The sequence below is a fragment of the Solea senegalensis genome, linkage group LG16 (assembly GCF_019176455.1).
Source record: "Solea senegalensis isolate Sse05_10M linkage group LG16, IFAPA_SoseM_1, whole genome shotgun sequence".
Lineage (NCBI taxonomy): Eukaryota > Metazoa > Chordata > Actinopteri > Pleuronectiformes > Soleidae > Solea > Solea senegalensis.
In genome coordinates, this window is record NC_058036.1 from 3,188,992 (window position 1) to 3,211,225 (window position 22,234).

Below are 22,234 nucleotides of genomic sequence, written 5' to 3' on the forward strand. Positions count from 1 at the left end.
TGGCAAATGTCTTTTCACATTGTGCTGATATTTATTTAGTAATCTACAGTGTGTTACTGTACATTTATTAGAGCATGTCACAGATACAGTTAAATGACAGCACTGACTGCAGGTGTTTTGACAGCAGTGGCGTATGACTCAAGTATATAGGCGTTAATGAAATTTTCAAGACTGATTGCAAGTACAAATGTGTTATTTCCCCCCCCCCTCTCAAACGCAAAAGCTTTTCGTGAAGCTTCCCGTTCTCATGATTATTTTCAGCACCCATAGAAACTAATCGGTGAGTCTGCCGTCTGTACACACGTGCGGCATTTCAATCTAGTCATATGGCGATAAATGTGTGTTTGAAAGTGACAACATGCAAGAACCTATGGAGAAGGCGGACGTGCCCGTCATGTTCACGTCGGGAACAACAGCATCTCAAAGTCACCTATTCACATTAAGAGCAAAGTGCATATTCTGAGATGTGTTCACTATTCAACCACACACGGTTTCAGAGAATCCTCACAGTTAAGCTCTACACACACACTTCAGTGTGGTTGCTGAAACCACAGGAATGAGTCGGCATGAACCACTGTTCTCAGGTCAGTTCATGAGAATCCACAGCACTCCATCCCACGGACACATCCAGTTTCCAGATATAATTGCTTTTTCTTTTAAATAAATGGATGCTACCGTGAAATGCGCGCGGCGGCGGCTGATTGTCTATTTGCCCGGTGATAAATGTCGTCTTGGTAAAGCTGATTGGCGGCGACATGGTGACTCAGAAGCGGAAGCGAAACGTTCTACCCAGCTCGCTCAGTTAAATGTCCACACCTCCAGTTCCATGATGCGGAAGTCGTCCGTTTCGGAGAGGCAACAGTTATTAAACGTGTAGCAGGGGCTGCTGCGGCCCAGGTACAGATTCTCATCCACCCACAGCCCAAAGTGACCGCTGCAGAAAAACAAACAGACAAGGCAAAAAAGAAAAATAACATAGTCAGGGCTAGAATATATATATCAATATCCCTGAACAACCTGAACAAAATAACATCTATCACACCGCATATGATTTTATCTGTCATTGTTGTTCTGTCCTACTTTACTATTTTTATTTTGTGAGTGTGAAAGTGTCTTGAGAGTGTTGAACGTGTTGTATTGTATTGTTTTGTTTTGAGAGTGTTGAATGTACTGTATTTTATTGTTGCAGCTGTGTCAGAGAAAATATCTATCTATCTATGCTAAATAGCTAAATAGCCATTGCTATCTATGCTAAATAGCTAACTAGTCATCCCTATCTATCTATGCTAAATAGCTAAATAGCCATCGCTATCTATCTATGCTAAATAGCTAACTAGTCATCCCTATCTCTCTATGCTAAATAGCTAACTAGTCATCCCTATCTATCTATACTAAATAGCTAACTAGCCATCTCTATCTATCTATGTTAAATAGCCACCTATCCATCTATATATATGTCAAATAGACACCTGTCTGTCTGTCTGTCTATCTATCTATGCTAAATTGCCAACTAGCCAGCTACCTAGCTAGCTGACTAATTTAGCCAGCTAATAATAATTTCCTTCGATATCAAAATAACAATAATTAAATACATAAATACAGTGCTTAGAAATGTATTAGACCACCACCTTATGTAAGGCTCATGCCACAGTTATGTCCTAAATGAACAGCATTGATAATTATCAAAATCATTTTTTATGTTTCTGTAATGGTTAATACACCACTATGTAGAAGCTCTTTATCTGAAACCATACTTTTGATGCTAAAATATCAATATTATTTTTAATCAATTCATTTTCAAATGTATTGTTTTACATAAGAAAGAGGAACAATTTACTTGCATTTCCTGAAGAGAAAATGTTATGTTTGATTAATTTCTGACTTCTCACAGAAGAAGTGCAGTGAGCTGGCTCAAATGTGGGTATAAAAAGGTGAATTCACTTTGTTATTTGCCATATAAATAACAATTAAATAACATTTTTATTTTTAAACAAGATGTTCTCTGGTTTTTATGACAGGTGGTCTAATAAATGTATTAAGCACTGTACATGTACAGTATAATGTTTATGAACTGACACACTTTGAGGCACAAAACATAACTGCTATTGAACATTTTACTTCAAATTCCTAAGATGTTTCGGTTTCCGTCCATAAATAAAACCAGAATTATTATTATATATTATTAATATTTATTTACCTGGCATTTTAATGAGCTAATTTATGATGTTAAGGAATTAAAAAATGACATTACCTGCCTCCACCAATGGCAAAGGAGTCCATGTCTCCTTTAATGAAGAAAGAGTTTTCTCCTGTCCATCTGAAGCACTGTGAGAGACACACAAACACAACAAAGACACATCACAAATACTGCAAATGTGGAAAATACTGCACCTCCTCCATTCTCTCGAGTATGAATTGACTTTTTTAAAACATTAGTGAGTATTTTATTGTATTGTATTTTTATTTGTAGCATTGATCTTCAAAATGCCTCTGATGGTGTTACATAAGGTGTTTTACAGCATAAATAAGGTTTATTATTCTTTAAATTGTTATTTAATGCATGCAATTCACCGGACTGTTTCACCCATTTTTTCCCTACTTGGTCAAATGAAGAATAAACTTAAAATCGTAACAGAAACACAGTAGAGCAGTGCAGTGCAACACATCCATCTCTGGAAATTAGTAAAAAAAAACATGTATATGTTTGGGGTGAAGTGGCCCTTTAAGTTAAATATGGCTCTCTGACATCTCCCGTTTTGACTGCACACAAAATGCAAATGCTCGAGATACAGACTCACCTTGAAGCGAGGGTGCAACATGAAGAGAAATGTCTCTCCTGTGCCATAAAATGTCTCACTGGGCCTCAGAGGATGAGAGAGGAACGCTCCGAATATCTGACGAAAGAAAAGTCACATCAGACATCAACAAAAGCATACAATAAATAAAAAAGGAAGTACTTTAAAATAGATGTAGCAAAGTGTTTTACAGGCAAAAGCAAAAGGGGCCGCAGTCCTTTTCCTATCAAGGATGTTTTGGGACACCTGTTGGTGACATGAGTGATGCATGAGTGTGTTTTTACCTCGTCGAGAGCGTCCTTTATGACGATAAGCACGGGGGAGTCTGTCCTGCTGAGTTTTCTGTAGAGAGACTTAAGGCTGGCGCCGTGACGGGACACGCTGAAAGCCAGCTGCCAGGTGCGGCTGACTGTCCGAGCGGGAAGTTCCTTACATAACTGGGGAAAAAATGAAATCATATTTTCCCACGTCAGACTCTACGCACCATAAGAATAACACGAAAATGAAACAATTCAACTGGAAAATATGAAACAGGACCATGTCATTAACTTTCTCCTGTACTCTGGATATAGGGCTATCTATGCTAAATAGCCAACTAGCCAGCTAACTAGCTAATAGTTAAATACATAGATACATAAAAAATAGGAAAAAAATTGTTAAAGAACACTATTATTTCTTGATTAACACGTCAAATTATTAGTTATTTACTTCCTGAACAGAAAATTTAGCGTTTGAATGTTATGCCTGATTCATTACTGACTCAAATTTGGGTATAAAAAGGTGAATTCAGTTTGTTATTAGCCAAATAAATATAGCAATACAAGTTTTTTTTGACAGTTGGTCATAAAAATAAATGTATTCAACACTGTACATGTATCATGTTTCTGCACTGACCAAACACACTTTCTAGATGCACTAGATTATTTATGAATGATCTATTGAGGGGAGTTAACTTTCCCTAAAGTAAAAACAGGCTGCACTGCACTAACTGATAACCTCCCACCATTATATGACTTATGGTATATATATATATATATATATGTATATATATATATATATATATATATATATATATATATATACATATATATATATATATACATATATATACACATACATATATATATATATATATATATATATATATATATACATATATACAACCTGCTGCTTTAGCACTTTTAGCACAGCAATGTATTATATTATTGCTACCTCACTGTTTGCATATTTCAAGTAGACCGTTACCACATTTCCCTGTGTGTGCCGCTCTCTGCCCTCTCAGTTGCCCCACGGGGATAAATTAGGTTTCCCGAATCTGAATCCCACTTATCCATTGAGGGCGAGACGAGACTGGGACCCATGCCCAACATTTATCCCCATGTTTTTGCACTGAGAGAGGGAGCGGGAGTATGCAGAGCAAATCCATGCACACATGCAAAGAACATGCAAATGCAGAAAGGCTCTGGACAGAGAGTCGAGCCACTGACCTCTTTTGCTGCAAGTCACCAGGGCTGAACACAACAACGCCAAGTAATTAACTCTGTATCTCGGCCATGTTGTGTAAGCATCAGGAAGTACAGGACGTACACGTAGTAAAAAAAAGTGGCTGTAGTCTCCCGATTTGTTGGTTTAAACCAGTAAGAATACACTGAACAGCCATGAGAGTATGGTTGTATTTGTTTTAGTGTGTAGTCACAGCATATCCGTTTGGTAAATTCCAATTTTGAGGAAAATAAGATGATAAAACGTGGCTGCAAAGCGTCAACATGGCGCCAGTCAAATTGCAAATCTCAAGGCTTAAAAATGTGAGATTAGACTCTTACGGGGGGACGTGACCACCAGTTGCCACTTGGTTCAGGCCCAGTGAGGAAATAGTTACATTTTAGTGCTGGAATGAGTGAATTCACACAAAAAGAAACCTTTAATTTCCTCCAGTCAGCATGTAAACAAAGCCTGTGTCCTTCATCTCACCCTTAACCGAAACCAGACGAAAAAGACCCACTTTGATTGCACTTTGATTTGAAGACTTAAAATGCCCCAGAGTTGCTCACCTCTCTCACATGTGAGGCTTCCAGTATGTGGCTGCTCTCTACTATACCACTGAGTCCTTCAGGATCCCTGTCAATGACCTGGGTCGCCTTGTCCATGTTCTCTTCCATCAAAACCATCTGCAAACGAAACACGCATACATCAGTGTGTTCTGGGACAGCAGAGCATGTTGTTTCACTTCAGTCTCTTCACTCACTGCTCTCCTATTAAGACCACAAAACCCACTCACCTCCCAGTCCTCCCCAGAGCCGCGGTGCCTCTGGAACACTTCCTCCTCCTCATCCACGTCATCCTCCCTTTCCTCTTTGTCCTCGATCAGCACAAACTCCTCTTCTTCACGGTCTGCCTCCCCCTGCTCCTCCTCCTTTTCTCCCTCAAGAACACACAGGTCTGGCCGACAGTGTGTCAGGTAGGCATGCAGCTCATCAGCACTGCGGGAGGAGGAGACTTTTAATGTGCTGATATCAGCATGATTATTACGGAAGAGTATTAGGGCCACATGTAAAAAAAACCCTGAAAGAATGAAAAAATAATAAAACAGCATGAATTCAGATTTTTTTATCTTTAATCTCAGAATTCTGATTTTTTTTTTCTTTAATCTGGGAATTCTCACTGTAATCTCATAATATGATTTTTTTCTTTAATCGCAGAATTCCAAGAAAAAAAGGCAAAGGTCAGAATTCTGACTTTAATCCCAGAATTTATGCTGGTTTATTTTATTTCATTTCTTTCAATTATTATTATTATTTATATATGTGGCCCTAACACTCTTCCATATTTTAACAATAATATTTTGATTTGATTTTTGTAAAAAATTAGAAGTAAAATCTGTTCCTATCAATAACAGTTAAGTAGGAAACAGATACTGAAATACCTAAAATTGTACAGTAGAGTAGCTGAATGTTGATACTTCCCCCACCACTGTTTAAAGGTTCCTAACTAACTAACTCACACAATTACATGACTGTCAGGATGATGTTAATGTTTTCATAATGGTGAGGAAAGAGTGAATGTGTGGGTTAATGAACAACAACGGCTCAGTCTGTAGGTTACAGCTTTGTCGGACAAGAGAATTGTTTATTTGCCAGTTTTGTTCTTTCTTACACGTATGTTATCATTTTCTTCATCGTTATATAATAACAGGACATAAATAACGACGACAGAGACCAATTTTCAAGCATTGCATGTAGAAAACGTCAAGTACGGACGTTGTTTTTAAGTTTGCCATCATTTACGTGCACAAAAGCTGAAGCTAAACAAATAGAGGTTCACTCCATCTGTTTACTCAGAGTGCGGCTCCGCGACTCATGTCAGATTTATGTTTGCGCTTGAGAAAACATGGATGGAATTAGTATAATTGTAATTGTAATATTATTATTATTATTACCTTTCTCGTGAGAGGGCGAGCCAGGCGTCCCGTTGAGACGAGGATTTGGTGGATCCCAGGTGAGGACCTTGTCCAACCTGCCTCTTCCCTGCAGACGACTGAACCCGTAGACGAACAAACATCAGCTTCCCGGCACTTCCTGCTGCTGCTGCTGATGTCTGAGGCTCTGGGACATGAAACGCACACGCACTTTGAGTCGTGCTGTAGAAAATCAAACCAAAACAAATATGATAACAGACCGACTCATATGTGTACCTGTGGTCTGACTCTTCACGTGAAGCGTCCCCTCTTCGTCACCGGGCTTTACTGTACTCGTCACCTCTTGACCTACGCAGCAGAAGGAGGCGGCGCTGCTCAGGACGGCCACTCCCAGGCCGCCGGCGGACGAATCAGACAGCAGCTCCAGCAGGCTGCTGTCGAGCATGCGCTCTGCCTCCACAATGTCTCTGCTCGCCGCCTCCGCATCACCACCTGCCGCCTCTCTGGTCGGACCCAGAGCCAGGCCGGACAACTCCGAGGAGGCCGCAGACACCAGAGCGGGAAGCGACTCCCCCTTGGGGTTCGGGAGACCGCCGGCTCGGCTTTTGGTGGCTTTAAATTTCTGCAAAAATTTCTTTCCTTTTCTCCTAAAAAGAAAGCATAGATATGTGCTTCTCATTACTTCTGCACTGTCTCAATCATTGAAATAAAATCACGCATGGCGACAAACTTCCTTATTAGTCAAATTCGACAGTGACCTCAAATTTGACGAACAAGTCACTGCAGCAACTCAATTTTATCACGTGATGATCTTAAAAACTGGTCATTCATGCTTTTATTGCCACTCGCCTAGATTATTGCAATGCCCTTCAATCAATAATCTCACAGATTCTGTCTTCCCCGTGCGTTACCGATTAAAAAAATGATTTTATTTGCCTTTAAATGCCTTCATAATCTTGCCCCCACTCTATCTCTGTGATGTGCTCCAGCCTTCAGTTCCCTCACGGTCACTAAGATCTGCGATCGGCTCCTCTTAGTTGTCCCAAAAACGAGGCCGAAGCTCGGGGGAAGGATCGAGAAGTCTCAGCTGCTAAACTGTGGAATGAGCTCCCACTCCACATCAGGCATTGGCTTTTAGCCCAGAGTGAGTTGTTTCTTACACGTGTTTTAAAAAGATGGATGGATGGATTGGATTGGAGTGCATGTGAGAAGAAAGTGACTTTTTGCTGACCTCTGCTGGGAGGTGCTGAAGTGAACGTGTGAGATATCAGAGAAGAAGGCGACGGACGCCAGGCTGTCGACAGAGCACGACAGGAGATACTCCTCGCAGCCGTGTTCCTTCACCACCGCCAGTGTCTTACACGGGTCAAAGAAGATCTTTTTCGACGTGACCAACAGGATCCCGGACACTACGCCCTGCGCGGGGACAGAAAACGTCACCGTTAGCCAACCGATGTCCACCCCCGGGGCGGTGGCGGTCAAACACAGACGTTCTTACTTCCCACCTTACGGTCGGTTATGTAGCGGCAGAAGAGTTTGAGGTACGGCATGGCCTCCGGTCCCTCCCCCTGACAGCACTCGGGCGGGAGAGCCAACAAGCAGAGCTGTCCATCAGGCAAAGGAAACGCCTCCACGTCCTGTCAACATCACACACCAAGTCAGTGTTTAGAAATACGTGCATCGTGTCAAACAGAATAAGTGATGTTTACGTAACAGTTTACTATGCAAACATTCCGGCAAAAAAATACTGGGTTTAACCTTCAGTAAATAGAAATAGTAGAAGTCAATAACCCGACCTTGAAAAGTTCATTTATTATCCAAAACATTGCCAAACTTTTTTTTGTTTGTTTTCAGAATGAGCAAAAATAATTTTATTTCAACGTGAAAAACGTGACTTCTACCACCTCGGATTCTGTTCACGTACAATTTATTGTATTATTTGTTATTGTTTAACGTCGTTGAATAGTATCGTCACAATTTGAAGCGGAGAGGTTGTTGAGTCATTAATGAGGTCAAAAAGACCAAGTTAATCTACACAAATATTATCTAATCATTAAAGATATTGTAAAATAAACCGTTTTTAGACTTTAACTAAAATGTATATACCATTAAATAACAATTCTGATGTGAAATCTTACAAAAAGTCAAAATTGGCCTTCAAACTTCAGAAAATGCACTTAAATGCACCACGTAAATATTTTTTTCCCCCCATCTCCTTACCAGCAGTTTGTCATATTCTGCCTCAGGTGAGGGGGAGAGCGGCGGAGCAGGGACGGTGTCCACGCAGTCTCGGTCCGTCTCCGCCTCCGACGTCTCTCTGGGACCGGAGTCTGGGTTCTGCGCTGATCCCTGACCGCTCGGGGTGCTTCTCCTCTTCGGCACCAGCAGCTGCTTCAGAATGGAGGCCATGATAAGAATAGCTCTGACACTGAAATAGATACACTTTGGTGACAGGACTGACTACTTCCTGTTTCTGCAGCACCTGCATCTCTCCCACTTCTCTTTGTTTGTCGTCACATCTGAGCTCTAAATGAGGGTTGTGGCCGAGGGGGTTAAAAGCTGCTGAAAATAACACTTCAGTAAATTAAACTACGGCAACAGAGAGCACATGTTGTATCCTGAGTCTGTGTTTGCTCACAAAACTGGTTGAGGTACTGTGTGAACTGGAAAATTAAACAAACTTCCCGCTTCAAAACTCAATATTTAGGAACTTTCTCACTCTTAATGTAAACCCTTAAAAATGTAAATCAGGTGTCAGACGCCGCCGCGTTGACTTTTACCTCTCTGGAAACGAGGGCAGCAGAAGATAAATTTGCAGAGCTATGACCCATTTTGCCGTCTCCAGCAGACGACGGGTCAGCGCTGTGGAACTGAGACGAGACGCTGAACACCGTGTCCCCATGGAGACCCTAAAACACGCACATATACACACACAAATGGTCAGAACTCACAACAGACCCTGAAAGTTGCTGTTGGACGTCCAGTGCTCAGATACCACAACAGTGACTTATTATAACTGCATTTTTGCATTAATAAGTCACTGAAAAACTCTTCCAGGTCTATATTCATGTGCAAAGAGGCACAGGATTGAATAAAGAGGAGCTGTAGCTTCTCTCTTTGCCATGGGAACAATACACAACTCCGTATATGGACATGCTGGGGGTCATTATCTTCACCTATAAACTTTACAAAATGCCCTTTTTTGTTATGATTTGTTTTCTATATCGCACAATTAGACTTTTATACGTGAATCAAATTTCACAAATTCAATCCGATTTTTCAAAAAAAATGTTTATATAGTTGGTGAAAATGACATTTTGTTGACCAACAGACGGAACCATTGACCTTAATCAGATTACGGGCGCCTGACAGATTAGGTGACGGATGAAAAACTGTGTGTGTCTGTGTTTGCTGGGAGCATTTGTGCTGTTTGTGTGTCTGCGTGCATATAAATAGTGTGTACAACATATTATTATCTTTCAAAAACACTAAAAAAAAAAACAACGTTTAATATCAACATCCAGGTTTAGAGACGTTTCTTAAGACTTTATTGCTATATTATCGTACAACAGCTGTGACAAACACTGTTTCATCTACAGCTGAAACAATTACGCCATGAATCCATGATTTCTGAAATGTAAATATTGTCTGGTTTCTTTGCTCCATATCACAAAGAAATCCTTTCCTAGACCAAACAATTACTCGATTAATCGATTATGAAAATAATCATAAGTTGCAGCCCCATTTCATCTAATAAACTGATTCACACATGTTCATCTGAGGCTTTAAAACCGTTAATGGTTTGAATAAAAGTAATGCATTCAGGCAAAGTAAGCATTTATTTACTATTTATACTACTTTCCTTTCCCCTTATATTAGCCGACACTATAACACTATACACACCGAGTTGTATTTTTTATAAAATGTGGATATCGCGGTCGAAGAATTCCGATTGATTAAAGCCACTAAAAAGAAATAAACAGGCAGTGGGGAGGAAGAATAAAAGATGAGAAACGCGGAGGAGGAGAGGAGAGAAGCGAAGGACACGGCGTTGTAAATTATTAAGCAGAGATCAAACAAATCACAGTGGAGCCCACTGATAACACACTTGTTCCCAGATTCACGACAATACAGAACGACGACGGCATAAATCCGACAAAATACCTCGGAGTAAACGTGAGCGTGTACATTCCTCCTGCTGTATTTGGTGAAGAGGCCCTGGAACAGACGCTGTTTCCCCATGGCACTCGTCTCTGAACCTTGAACGCTCTGAGTCGCACTCATCGCTGACCATAAACTGCGCTGACATAACTAATCAGACGATATAATGGAGATACACACGCAGCAGTAAAGACAGCACTTCCCTTCCCATCCCTCCCCTCGCCGGTGTGTGTTTCTCCACGCGGGCAAACCGCGCAAAAAAAAGAAAAAAAGAAGGAAGGATCGAGGTCCAAACAAAAACATGTGACTCACCCTGTTGCTCACGCTGTCATCTGACACAGGTTCTTGCTTCACTGCAGCATTGTTCAGATCCCATGAGGTCCCTGTGTATTGCAGCAGAAATAAAAACACACAACATCTTTACTCAACACCGTGTGACAGAACAGCCACAGCACTTCCTGCGTATGAGGAAGCAGTGTGTCAGCAACACACGATATCTATTCACTCACTGGTCACTTTATTGTATTATTATTTATAATAATAATAAATGGCAAATCTAATAAAGTGGCAGGAATCCTCTGCTGCTGCTGTAACTTTGGTTCTATACTAGTAGGTATTTAAAGGGTGTGTTAGGACCAAGGTTATAATAGTTTGGGGAGTTTTTATTAGTTTTAGTTTAGTTTTTATTAGTTTGAGTTTTTTGTGGGATTTTAATGAATGTGACGTGTCCCACATTGTGAACAAAAACAAATGAAAAACATTCAATCATGAACTAAAAATACAACCTTCATATGAACCCAGAAGGATTATGTATGAAATAAATGTACAAAGAGTAATAACGAAGCACATTTTAAACTAGAATTTTAGTTAACTTTATAAACACACAATTCAGTTTCAGTTAGCCATCGTTTTATTTTATTTTCATTTCAGTTCATTATTTTGTTAGTTTTCACTAACTATAATAACGAGAATTGTAGCTCACTGTGTATTTTCAGTAAAACCCTAGAAATGATTGATTGTATGATACAGTCCCAGAGGATCAAACCAACCGCAATGTTCAAATTCACTTAAATCACCAGTATTGTGATGCTTGGTTTCAGTTGAACAGGCGTCACTAATAAACCGTCCTCATCTTTACACAGAGACATGAAACTCTCGGCGTACCTTGCAGGTAGTACTGCCGCAGCTTGGGGTTCCTGATGTGGGGGATGTGGTCCAGAGGCCGGCCCACGTCGGGCCGGTGCCGACTCTGACCGCCGGCTGTCGCCTCCTGCACGACTCGGGCCTGAGGCTGAGTCTCCCAGGGACGCTTAGCGAACTGCGGAGGCTGAGAGACGCCTGGAGGAAGCTTCGAACCCAGCCTGAAAGACAACATGAGAAAGTGTTTTTTTCTTTTCTATAAAGTTAAAGTATACCACTTACAGTATATATTAAAGCACAATAGAAATTGATTCTCATAGTATGTCCTTACCACACCATACACTAAGTGCAGACTTTAGGACAGGATTATCCAGTTACAAACATTTTCTATAGCCAGCAGATTTAAAGGAATACTTCAGAGATTAGCATTTATCTTTGTATTACTAGAATAGGGCTAGTATTTTTGAAAATGTGTGCTTCCCAACCTCAGTTTCCCCTGAGTTGAGAAATATCTTCATTCTTTTCTTTGTTACGTGCCCACCAGTGACACTTCCTGTTAGCGTAACTGTTAGCAAAGATGGCGGACACTGTTTTCCTCATTCCCAGAGTGTACACAGCGTCCACCATCTTTGCTACCAGTTACGCTAACAGGACCGAAAAATAAATGGTCATAAAAATATTTTGGTCAAAGCAGTAACTATTTTACATTGAAAATAAACGTGTTTATTCAAAAAGGTGCACGATATTAGCATTAAATAAGATAAACATACGTCGTATACGACCCACAAACATCTCAATGTGCCTTTAACAGAATACAATAGAACTAACACTGCTATAAAACCAATCAGACTACTGTAGTAAAAAAGTGTTTCTCTCGTTATTTCTTCAGTTATTTTTGGCAGAACCACAACCACCGGCATTTGAATAGACCGGTTTTAGGCTAGTCTAGCATTACAATACAAGGACATTCAATTTTGTGATTTTTCTTGTGTTTTATGACAGTATATGTGCTTCTATTTCATGTTATTTTTTATTATCAATAAATAAGCTTAAAAAAAATTACTTTTTGCAATATCATAGAAACCTGTGGTATCTGATTCAGATTTTCTGTCAATAACAATTCAGTTTAGCTGCAAATGCATCAGATTACTCCTTGAAAAACAGCCCTGCTCGAGTTGAAGACTTCACTCGTTTTCCCTTTAACGACGGGGACCTGAGGATTTACTGTTTAGCACATTTTTGAGACAGCACAGTCTGATCAGAGTTATTTATGGGGGAGTGGGAGGTGTCTGCGTGATGTGCTGAGGAAGTGTGTGTTCCTGGCAAGACGCTGTAGCTCTCCCCCACAGGAGGCTCTGTGATGGAGCGATGCACGTGGATGAATCGTGCCAGTGGAGAACCAGTACTCTGTGTTGTGTCATGACACAGACTTCACCTCACGTCTTAAAATGAAACAGCCAGACCTGTTTCCCCTTCCACTAATCCACACATTCAAAAGAACCTGACCTGCTCTTGACGTTGCCAAAGTAGCCAATCCTGACTTTGTCCCTCTTGTTCTCGTGGTCCATGGCTCCTAAAGCCTCCGGCCTCCTCACAGACTGAGCCATTTTCCTGTCGTCTTTAGTGCGAAGCTGGCAGTGGTGGCAGACACGGAGGGGCGAGGCGCTCAGCTGGCATCCTTCCTCCTCCTTTTATTCCCCATGCCTTTTTCCCTTGTCCCAGTTTATCGCACCTACACAGAAGAGAAAGTCATGAAGTACTAGTGGCTGATTTTATAAATCAGCAACCAGGGAGAGGGAGGGAGGGAGGGAGGGAGAGAAAAGGGGATGGTAAAAAGCTTTACTGTACCTGCAGCAACATGACCCCGTACACAAGTGAGCCGGACACTCGGCGGCGTAATGGAGTCGGCTTTCTGTTTCAATCAATTCTGTCAGTCAGTGAATATAAATGGGGGGCAAATGGAGTACATTTTGCCCTCCTGGACAGTTTCACGTTCCATTTTCCCCTTTGTGCACACTTAAGTTAAGGGACTTAACGAAGTCTGGCGGGTTTAGAGAGACACAAACTTCGACTGATTTCTTTTGGTGGGGTGATGATAAAAAACTGAAAACTGTTGTAGTTTGAAGCTTTTTTACATGATTAAAAGATTTCTGATTGTTTCAGCTTCTTAAATGTGAATATATTCTTCATTCTTCATGTCTTTGCTCCATGTAACAAAGAAACCATTAAAAACCAAACATTTCAACATTTTATGGACCAAACGATTACTTCATCGAGAAAACAATCGCCAGATGAATCGATTATTAAAAGAATGGTTAGTTGGCAGCTCTACACACCAGTCAACCTCTTCTTATTGTGACTGACTGAGCACTTTCTGTGTACTAAGCATAAACAAATCTGTTAAATACTAATGAACAACGATGCCTCTGACACTTTTACTTCCTGACTTTGTGAACATGACCATAAACTGTGACAAAGGAAGTTGAATAATGGCTCCATTCTGGAGCCCACAGCGCTTCAGAGGAGTGTGTGTGATGCTGGTGTCATCTTTGAATGAACAACAAGAGGATTAGCCTTAGCTTCACCCTGCATATTTTCACTGCAACATCATTCGAGTCGTGTGGCTTCAAACATGACAACAGTCTGCCTCCTCCTGCTAAAGCAGCCGTCGGTGAAACGGGTGGAGGAAGCACTGAGCACATAGCTGCACTCGACATTACAGAGAGAAACATCGACATAACGGCTATGGGAGGCTGGCAAAACGAATATTACATCAGCTGCCGAGCAGAAATGATAAATGAATAAATGAGCAGGAACAGCAGAGGCAAACAAGCGGAGCAGTGTCTTTACTGACCTGTGTCCTGTCCAGGGATGGAGATGGAGATGGGTGGCGCTCACATGGACGCATCTTCATGTTGCAGTGTTATGATATCACTGCAGACAACAGCCGTCGGCGCCGACGCGTCAACTGGAAAGATAGTTCCTGTCCAGGCGGGACGGGATGGGAACGTTCAGCGAAAGCGGAAGTAGGTGGGGGTGAGACATCTTGTGCTTTTTTACACCCCCACCTTTGATGCTTATAGTTCCAGTGCGGGAGTCTGCAGTCTATAAAATATATACACACATACACACATTGATTTTATCAGACATGAACATGGTGCAAATCAGAATGTTCATGCAGAGTGAAGTCGTCGCTGTTGACCTCCACCCCTAGGGGGAGCTCTCGGACAGGCTGTGGTAAAGTGATGTCATCATGCTCCAGCCAATCACGTCACAGTAAGGAGTGACACAGGTTTCCGGCCTGATAAACGACAACATAGCTGAAAGACGAAGAGGAGAACTCACAAAGAATACGACACTGTGGCGTTTCCGTGAGTCTTCATCTAGTGTACGTTTTTCTCTTACGATTAATACGTGTATTTCGTACAGAATACGAGAAAAAATGTGTAAAATGGCGGTGTAGGGTTGAGGGTCATGCCGGGGGCCGTTGTCCCGGTGATGCTAAAGCTAATTTATGCTTCCTGTGTGTTTGATGCCCGTAGCAACCGGCTAAAGATGCGCAGAGAGACACTGTACAAACATCACAACTGTGGAGTATTGTCGAGCCTTTATCGTTATCTGTCATGCACGGTAACATTAGACAAGAGTAGCGTTTAACAGTGGCTTTAACCTAGCTGTGGTTAGCTGTGTTAGTTAGCACAGGCTCACCTACTCACGACTAGGTGAGATTTATGTCACTATAGTTAGCTCTGTTCATCTTTTCGCAGTACAGTTTGCAATGTGTGACAACCTATCAACACCCTTTTTTTGTTTGTGTACCTTTTTAAAACATTCAACCTCAGACTGTCTTTTCTAATGTGTATGATTAAATATTTGAAATATCAATTTAGCCAGGAACGTTACAGTATGCACGAATTCGGTCACAATTGTGAATTGGGTTGCAGTAGTTTTTCACTTTCTGAGATCTGAGAAACTGCCTTAGGTAAAAAGTAGGTAAAAGCATTCACTGTGAACTGTTATCGTTTTTGAGGTAAAGTAACATTTACTCGGGTAGTAGTAATTGTGCCACATCTTAAACACGTCTTTACTAATCTCTTGTGGAGACAAAGAAACCAATGTTTGCAAACGTTGTAAACGGAGGGCCGTTCATTAAGTCAGAGGCTGTCTGACAACATGCATTGTTTTATCAAATAACAGTAAATGAATATTTAACAATTTCATCAGTTGTCTTTTACTTTTCATTGTTATTGATTTATTTAGTTGCCCTGTTTGTTACTTTGGACAGCTGCTCTAGGTAATCACCAAATAATATCCCAAGAGCTGACACCAGACTGACATGGAATCTGTTTGTTGAACTGCTCCATCTTAAGCCACTCTTTGCACCAAACACCGGTGTGCATCTCCGCATTGAATGAGATTGACCTGCTATCATTATGGACACTGAAACTGTAAGTTTTTTGGGTTCTATGCTTATCACTGGCTAACTTTAAAAAAACTGATAATTCCATGTTTGCATTGATATTTAAATATTGCCTCGACTGACGGTGTTTTATATTTTGCAGGAAGTAATTCCCATCTGGCAGAATAAGCCTCACGGATCCACACGTAGTGTTGTTAGAAGAATAGGATCTACTCTCCCACTCAAACCTCCACAAAGGGCATGTTTTCAGGTACATATCAAATCCAATGTGACTTTTTTTTTTAATCAAGCAATAATATGGCCCATGTTAAGCATTGTGTCCTTGTGTTACAGGAACTACCAGGTATACCTTCTCTGCGACCAATGGATGGGCCCATTGTTCCTACCTTGGCAGATATAGCCTGGATTGCTGCAGATGAAGAGGAAACGTATGCCAGAGTGCGGTAAGTGTGTCTTTAGTAACTTCTCATTGTTTAAGCGCCATGTCACTTCTCCCTCATAGCATGAAGTGGGTGGATGTGAAAACTGGATTATTCGGTCCAGTTTTTGCTGTAACAGCTATATTAGGGAGCCAGTGATTCAGCTCTGTAAACTTTTTAGCTGTAATTAATGGCTAAGAATGGTATAAACTTAATAAAGACAGGAATATTTTGCCTTACACACACTTAAAGTGTTGGCATTAGGTGTAGAATAGTGATATGACTTTTTCTGGGTCTGCTGTGGACAGTAAAAGCTCAGTCTGTTGTCATGAAAGCTCGATGACACTGATTTCACACCCTGTGCTTCCAGGAGTGACACACGTCCTCTGAAACACGAGTGGCGGCCCACGCCCCTGCTGGTGCTCCACAGGAACTCATCTGTGCCCAATTTCCGCCGTGAAGGCAAAAGGATGGAGGGTCTAAGGAAGCCTGGCGTCACGGCACTGAATCGCACAACGGCCCTGCAGGACGAGCTCAGCAGACTCCGTGCACAGATTGCCAAGATTGTGTCAAATGATACTGGTAAGTAGTAGAAAGTGCCATGTTAACTGTAGATGTGAAACTTTGATAACAAGGGCATAACAACTGGTAACACATCTAGCTTTTCACATTCCGACTAAAACATAAGATTCTAAATCGCTTTATGTTGATTGTTTTGTTGCCAAGTCAGCAGTTTAATTCTCTTAAAGCACTTTTGTTCTCTCATTTTTCTCCTGTGCCTCACTTTTTTCCTTTCAGGCTCCAACCCACTGACACCTGATCTCCTTTCCCCCGATGACACAAGTATGACTTTCTCCATGGCGCCTTTTGAGACGGCACCCTACCAGCCGGCTGCCACTGCTGCTGCTTCCTTTGTCATCAGTGACGTCACGGAGGAGGAGGAAGAGGAGCTGGAGGAGGAAGATGAGAAAGATGTTGTTTCTGTGGTGTCAGAGCTGGCCCCTGACCCTCTACCGCCTGTTTCAATGACCGCATCGGCAACATTTGACCTGGACAGGCCCAGCATGGACTTCCGGGAAGCGGAGGAGGATACAGTGTCACTGTCCAAGTCCACCAGCTTTGCTGATGTTATGGACATCCTGAAGGACATGAACCGCATGAAGATGAGCAAAGACAGGTGAGGGTTGCCACTGGGTCAAACTATTAAAATTGTCCATGTATTGTGTTAATAACTGGTTTGTGGAGCCACAGAGTGCTGTCACAGGAAGACACGTCCGACACAAGAATCAAGCCGAACAATGACGAAGTGTAGATCAGTTAAAAAGACTCAACAATCCTAAAAACGCAGGTTAATCTCCAACAATTATCAGGGAAATGTCTACAATCTCAATATTTAACAGAGGAGTCGGGTGTATTTAGCGACAGCACTGCCGATCGCGAGCGGCATCACAAACCCTGCCGCTGTATCTCAGTTCAGTGACTGTGCTCCGGTCATGGAGGAAGTTCTGAACAAATAGTTTTAATGAACTGATTCTATTGATTCAGGTTGCCCTTTTCCCAAATCTGCATGTGGGAGGAAACTAATGTCTGATCAAATAATTGTGTTGTTGCTGAACATTTCCACTGCTTGTCCTTGCAGATACAACAGAGGCTGCACGTCCCTGAGAGAAGAGGACTCGGCCTCTCTTATTTCAGAGGCTTTGAGGAAAAAGTTTGTTTTGAAGGAAGAAGATACTGCCGCTGTGAATTGGAAGTAGCCCAGTCACCACCCAAACCTGCTGTTCAATGTAAGTCAGGACAGACTAATAAAGTTTTTGTATTGCTTTTAAATCTTTTCTAACTGTTTGTGTAATTATTCTTATGTCATTAGGGTCATTTTATTTCCATTATCAAATGGAACTGTTTTCGCTGACTTGTGGGTTCTTAGTTGTCTTTCTGCCCCCCCCCTTGTTGTTTTTTAGGCCTTTGCCTGTGGAGAATGTACCCATGGATCCACAAACGTTGCTCCGCAATATCAAGGCAATAGTTGTTTCTCAGAGGTAAAAGCATACAAACAAAAAGAAAAAAAAGGCTCCCAGTCCCAGGCGTTTATGATCAAACGTGAACCTCGCAGTGCAGTGCAGTGCCAGTGGAAACAGCCAGCTGTTATAGTCAGTTCCTGCATTCAGTGCGTTCAACTCTGGGAGAAAAATTATTTTCATATTTTCAATAATGACTCAATGACAGTAAGACGGCCCATGTGCAACATTTGGAACATTAGAAACATTCGACGCATCCTGCTATGAAAAGAGTTGCTGTATCTTTTGAATTTTTCCATAGAACAATTGTTTTAAGTTTTTTCAGATGTGTAAAAACAGTTCTCTTACTTGAAGATAATGTTTTGTTTTGTTTTCAGATGAAACTGATTTAGTGCACACACACAGATGTTGTGTGTGTGTGTGTGGGCACTGCGGAGAAGTGTACGTTCATATCTGTGCTGTTAATATTTGCATGACAGTATGGAGTCTGCAGATGCATCATGACCTCGCTCCACTGCACCTCTTATGCCTGTCCACTTTTCTTTATTTTCTTTTTTTTTTTTGAGAAAAGCCTAAAAAGAAGTGGTCATCACTGAGCCTCAGGGCAGTGGTTTAGTTTTTTTTATTATTATTATTATTATTATTCTTTAAACTACAAAACTGAAATATGGTAATAGATGCAAGACTGAACTTTGAAGTGTGTGAATTAAAAGGATGTGTGTGTGGGAAACTCTTCAGTGAGGGCAGAGACAGACTAAACTATAGGTTAAGAAATACATTTTGTGAGTTTGTGTGTGTTAAAATGAATATTGTTGATGTTTAACCACAGGTCTGTGGCCTGTTCCGATGCCTGGTTTTATTCCCCTTATGAGCTCAAAAGTGCCATAGGTTTGTTTTAATTGGCCTGCCTTCTGTTTTTCCTCAACGTGCCGCTCCGTCCAAGGTTATTATAGTTTGGGGTTTTTCATTAGTTTTCTGTTTTTTATTGAGTTTTGACTGTTTGTTTTTAAAATAACTTGGGTTTTAATTAGTTTTTAGAGTGGGTTTGCTAGTTTTTATACGCTCTAGTTGTTTGTAAAATGGAGTATTTGTCCCTGAATCAAATGTAACGGTCTACAAGAAATGAGTCTGAAGTGCAAAATGCAGATAGTGTGTCAGGTAGCCAACAGACTAAAGACACACGTGAACAGAACATAAATAAATAATAATAATAATAAATAACCCTCATGAGACGCATCGTAATATTTGTGAGTCAGGAGGGAAAACATGAGCGAAATTTAACAAACAATAAACCCAATAAAAGACTAGAGCTTTGATTCACCTACAGTAGATTCATGCATTCATCTCATATTGTTTTGTTTGACTCCAGATGTGAGTGAAAAGGCCGATTCCTTCTCCATTATTTCACTCCTGCGTGACTTTGATTTGATTACGTTGCCATTTAAATACGACAATTGTGACCATATAAATTCAATCATTGCATTTGTGTGTAACCTTTACAGCTAGTTTTTATTTTTTTCATTTTAGTTTCCTTATTCCGTTAGTTTCCATTAACTATAATAACCTTGCCTCCGCCCCAGGTTATTATAGTTATTAATGATAATAATAAATTGGCCGCCAACATCTTCATCACCTCAAACGTGCAATAAACGACTGTGTTCAGAACCAGATGTGAGTGTAACTCACTCACTCGCAGCACTTGCTTCTTTTTTGTGCCACCTTTGCCTCCACTCATGTCACTGCTCTAACATTTCATCTTCATGACGAGGACTAGTTAGGTTTTGCCACGTGGAAAAGACACGACCACCTTCTGTGTTTGCGTGTGTGTGCGTGCAGTGAAGTTGGAAGTGTGTTCAGTTTGGCTTGACTTGGCCTTCGAGTCGTGTTCACTTGAAGTAACACTAAGGAAGTGAAACTCTCAATGTATATATGCTCGTTGTATGGCGGTCCTTGCGAAACAAACCCACCCCAAATGCATCGTTTGACTTTAAGTGATTGTTTTCCACAGATTTTTCTGTGTGTGTTAAGTTTGAGCCATCACCACCTGTATATTCTTTGTTTGTTTGTTTTTTGTTAATCATGTATGGACTTGTAAATAAAGACAGGCTGATGTTTTGAAAGAACAACCGTGCTCAGCGACTGTTTCACACCACCACCATCATGCATTATCAAATGTCACCACTGTGGGGCAGTGCAGGAGAATAAGACGAGGGTTGGTGTTGATTATTATGAAGTAGTGAGTGCCTTTAATTCTCCACTTTCTTGAGCTTTCTTGAGGTGTCACATTTGTCAGTATTATGCTGCTTTATACTTTTAAAAGACGGTATATAACAATATATGACTCCTCAGCCTTAATGTCAGTGATTCAAGTGTTTACAAAACATGTCAATGCTTCTACTGTTCTACTTAAACCTAGATATGAGCAGTTTGTGCACATTTAATTTGCAGTTCCTTACCAGATTTTATCATTTTACTTACACTACTGTACATGTTACATAAAATTCACACTTGCAGAACGAGTGGTATAAATGGAAAATACACATTCAATACTTGAGTAAAATGTTCTCTGACATTTAGCTTAAGGCCAGCCATTATGTGCCTGAAATAACCCGTAGTAACTATCCCGTCACAATCCCTAATTTCGAGGATTATTGTTAACCCACATCATTTTTTTTTCTTCCCATTTCCTGTTCCCAAGACAATGTGTCCCCTCAGTGAGTCACAGTCTATTTTCTGTGAGAGTCCTTGGCCTAGTTGTCCCTCTGCACCTCCACAATGGACTTACTACCTATTTTAGATACAGGGAAATGTCTGCCGAGAGCTCGGTTAATAGAGCTAAGTGTCAAAAATGAGGCTCTGTTGAACCTATAAATACAGTTACTCAGTTCAAAGTGACATTGAGACTTTTTTTTTTTTTAATCAGGGTGAGTGAGCACTTTCAAAGCACTTTGTACACGTTTGAATAGGCAGCCCCCTGGTGCCACTGAAAGGTGAAGTCACCATTTTATAGAGCAGCGTTTAAGTGTAAGTGTGAGTCAGACTGGAGTTGCAATTATTTTGTAGTTCTGAAAATAATCATTATAAAAAATATATACATAGATTTGATTTTAATCTCAGTGGCTCGGCCAAACCTTTCAAATTGACTATTTTCTGACGTAGCACATCAAGCATTTCTGACAGAAGCCAATCAAACGAAGACAGATACTAAAATATGAAATTTGAAAGTAACATCTGTACTGTACGGAGGAATATTAGAGCCACATGTAAAAAAAAAAACAATTGAAAGAAATTTTAAAAAATAATTCTGAGATAAAAAGTCAGAATTCTGACTTTAATCTCAGAATTTTGACTTATTTTCCTCAGAATTCTGACTTTAATCTCATAATTCTGACTTTTTTTTCTCAGAATTTTGACTTTAATCTCAGAATTCTGACTTTTTCCCCTCAGAATTCTGACTTTAATCTCAGAATTGTTTCTTTTCAGATTTTCTGTTTTCAGTTTCAAGGAAAACACCGTAAAACAATTAGTCAAACGAAAAGCCAGATTAAAAAGTAAAGTTTTTAACTGCTTTTTAAAAGCAACAACAGTGTCTAAGCATCGGGCAGCAGCCGCCACGTTTCCCACTCTGTGGTAAGTAGCAGTCAAGCAATAATCTGCTGCTGCTGTGTGACCATTATGTTAATCACATCTGTGTCTATATGCAAAATGTTAGTTATTTCTAAAGTATTTTAATCTTCTTGTTTCTATGTGTTAATTTGTTGTGATAAAATGGAGGTTGCTGCTTTTTAAACCTTCTTTTCCTCCACATTAACATTATTTTTAAATTGTTCAACAACCTTTAGATGTTTGCAAAGCTGGTGCTACTT

General features: G+C 40.6%; 2 protein-coding genes across 13 annotated transcripts; one reads left to right on the forward strand and one right to left on the reverse strand.

Moving 5' to 3' along the window:
* Positions 1-10: 10 nt before the first annotated feature.
* Positions 11-14,494, reverse strand: si:ch211-15d5.11 (nuclear receptor coactivator 7). 11 transcript variants are annotated; one of them, XM_044046876.1, is made up of 17 exons: positions 14,366-14,494; positions 13,360-13,423; positions 13,018-13,243; positions 11,536-11,732; positions 10,684-10,754; positions 8,991-9,119; positions 8,431-8,601; positions 7,716-7,847; positions 7,442-7,626; positions 6,487-6,857; positions 6,232-6,397; positions 5,074-5,275; positions 4,847-4,963; positions 3,080-3,232; positions 2,799-2,894; positions 2,252-2,325; positions 11-934 (listed from the first exon to the last, which is right to left on the reverse strand). In XM_044046876.1, exons 3-17 carry the CDS (start codon positions 13,116-13,118, stop codon positions 799-801), a joined length of 2,301 nt encoding a protein of 766 aa, XP_043902811.1. In that variant the 5' UTR covers positions 13,119-13,243; positions 13,360-13,423; positions 14,366-14,494; the 3' UTR covers positions 11-798. The 11 variants fall into 11 exon arrangements, with proteins under 11 accessions (XP_043902811.1, XP_043902812.1, XP_043902810.1 ...); XM_044046877.1 differs by lacking the exon at positions 13,360-13,423 and having other exon boundaries at positions 8,431-8,598; XM_044046875.1 differs by lacking the exon at positions 13,360-13,423.
* A 274-nt stretch (positions 14,495-14,768) lies between these two features.
* On the forward strand, positions 14,769-20,491 carry mtfr1l (mitochondrial fission regulator 1-like). 2 transcript variants are annotated; one of them, XM_044046888.1, is made up of 8 exons: positions 14,769-14,899; positions 15,797-15,959; positions 16,074-16,181; positions 16,265-16,374; positions 16,721-16,932; positions 17,149-17,527; positions 17,990-18,137; positions 18,312-20,491. In XM_044046888.1, the coding sequence occupies exons 2-7, from the start codon at positions 15,945-15,947 to the stop codon at positions 18,105-18,107; spliced, it is 942 nt and encodes a 313-aa protein (XP_043902823.1). In that variant the 5' UTR covers positions 14,769-14,899; positions 15,797-15,944; the 3' UTR covers positions 18,108-18,137; positions 18,312-20,491. The 2 variants fall into 2 exon arrangements, with proteins under 2 accessions (XP_043902823.1, XP_043902824.1); XM_044046889.1 differs by having other exon boundaries at positions 14,769-14,882.
* The last annotated feature ends 1,743 nt before the right edge of the window (positions 20,492-22,234 follow it).

Bases quoted from the DNA above. Each gene is read 5' to 3' on its own strand.
- mtfr1l (XM_044046888.1), top strand. The intron at 16,933-17,148 runs GTAAGTAGTAGA...TTTTCCTTTCAG, and splicing joins GATTGTGTCAAATGATACTG to GCTCCAACCCACTGACACCT. The intron at 17,528-17,989 runs GTGAGGGTTGCC...TTGTCCTTGCAG, and splicing joins ATGAAGATGAGCAAAGACAG to ATACAACAGAGGCTGCACGT.
- si:ch211-15d5.11 (XM_044046875.1), bottom strand. From the start codon at position 13,118: ATGGCTCAGTCTGTGAGGAGGCCGGAGGCTTTAGGAGCCATGGACCAC. The intron at 8,602-8,990 runs GTAAAAGTCAAC...TCCATTCTGAAG, and splicing joins CTGCCCTCGTTTCCAGAGAG to CAGCTGCTGGTGCCGAAGAG. The intron at 6,858-7,441 runs GTCAGCAAAAAG...CTTTCTTTTTAG, and splicing joins TTCAGCACCTCCCAGCAGAG to GAGAAAAGGAAAGAAATTTT.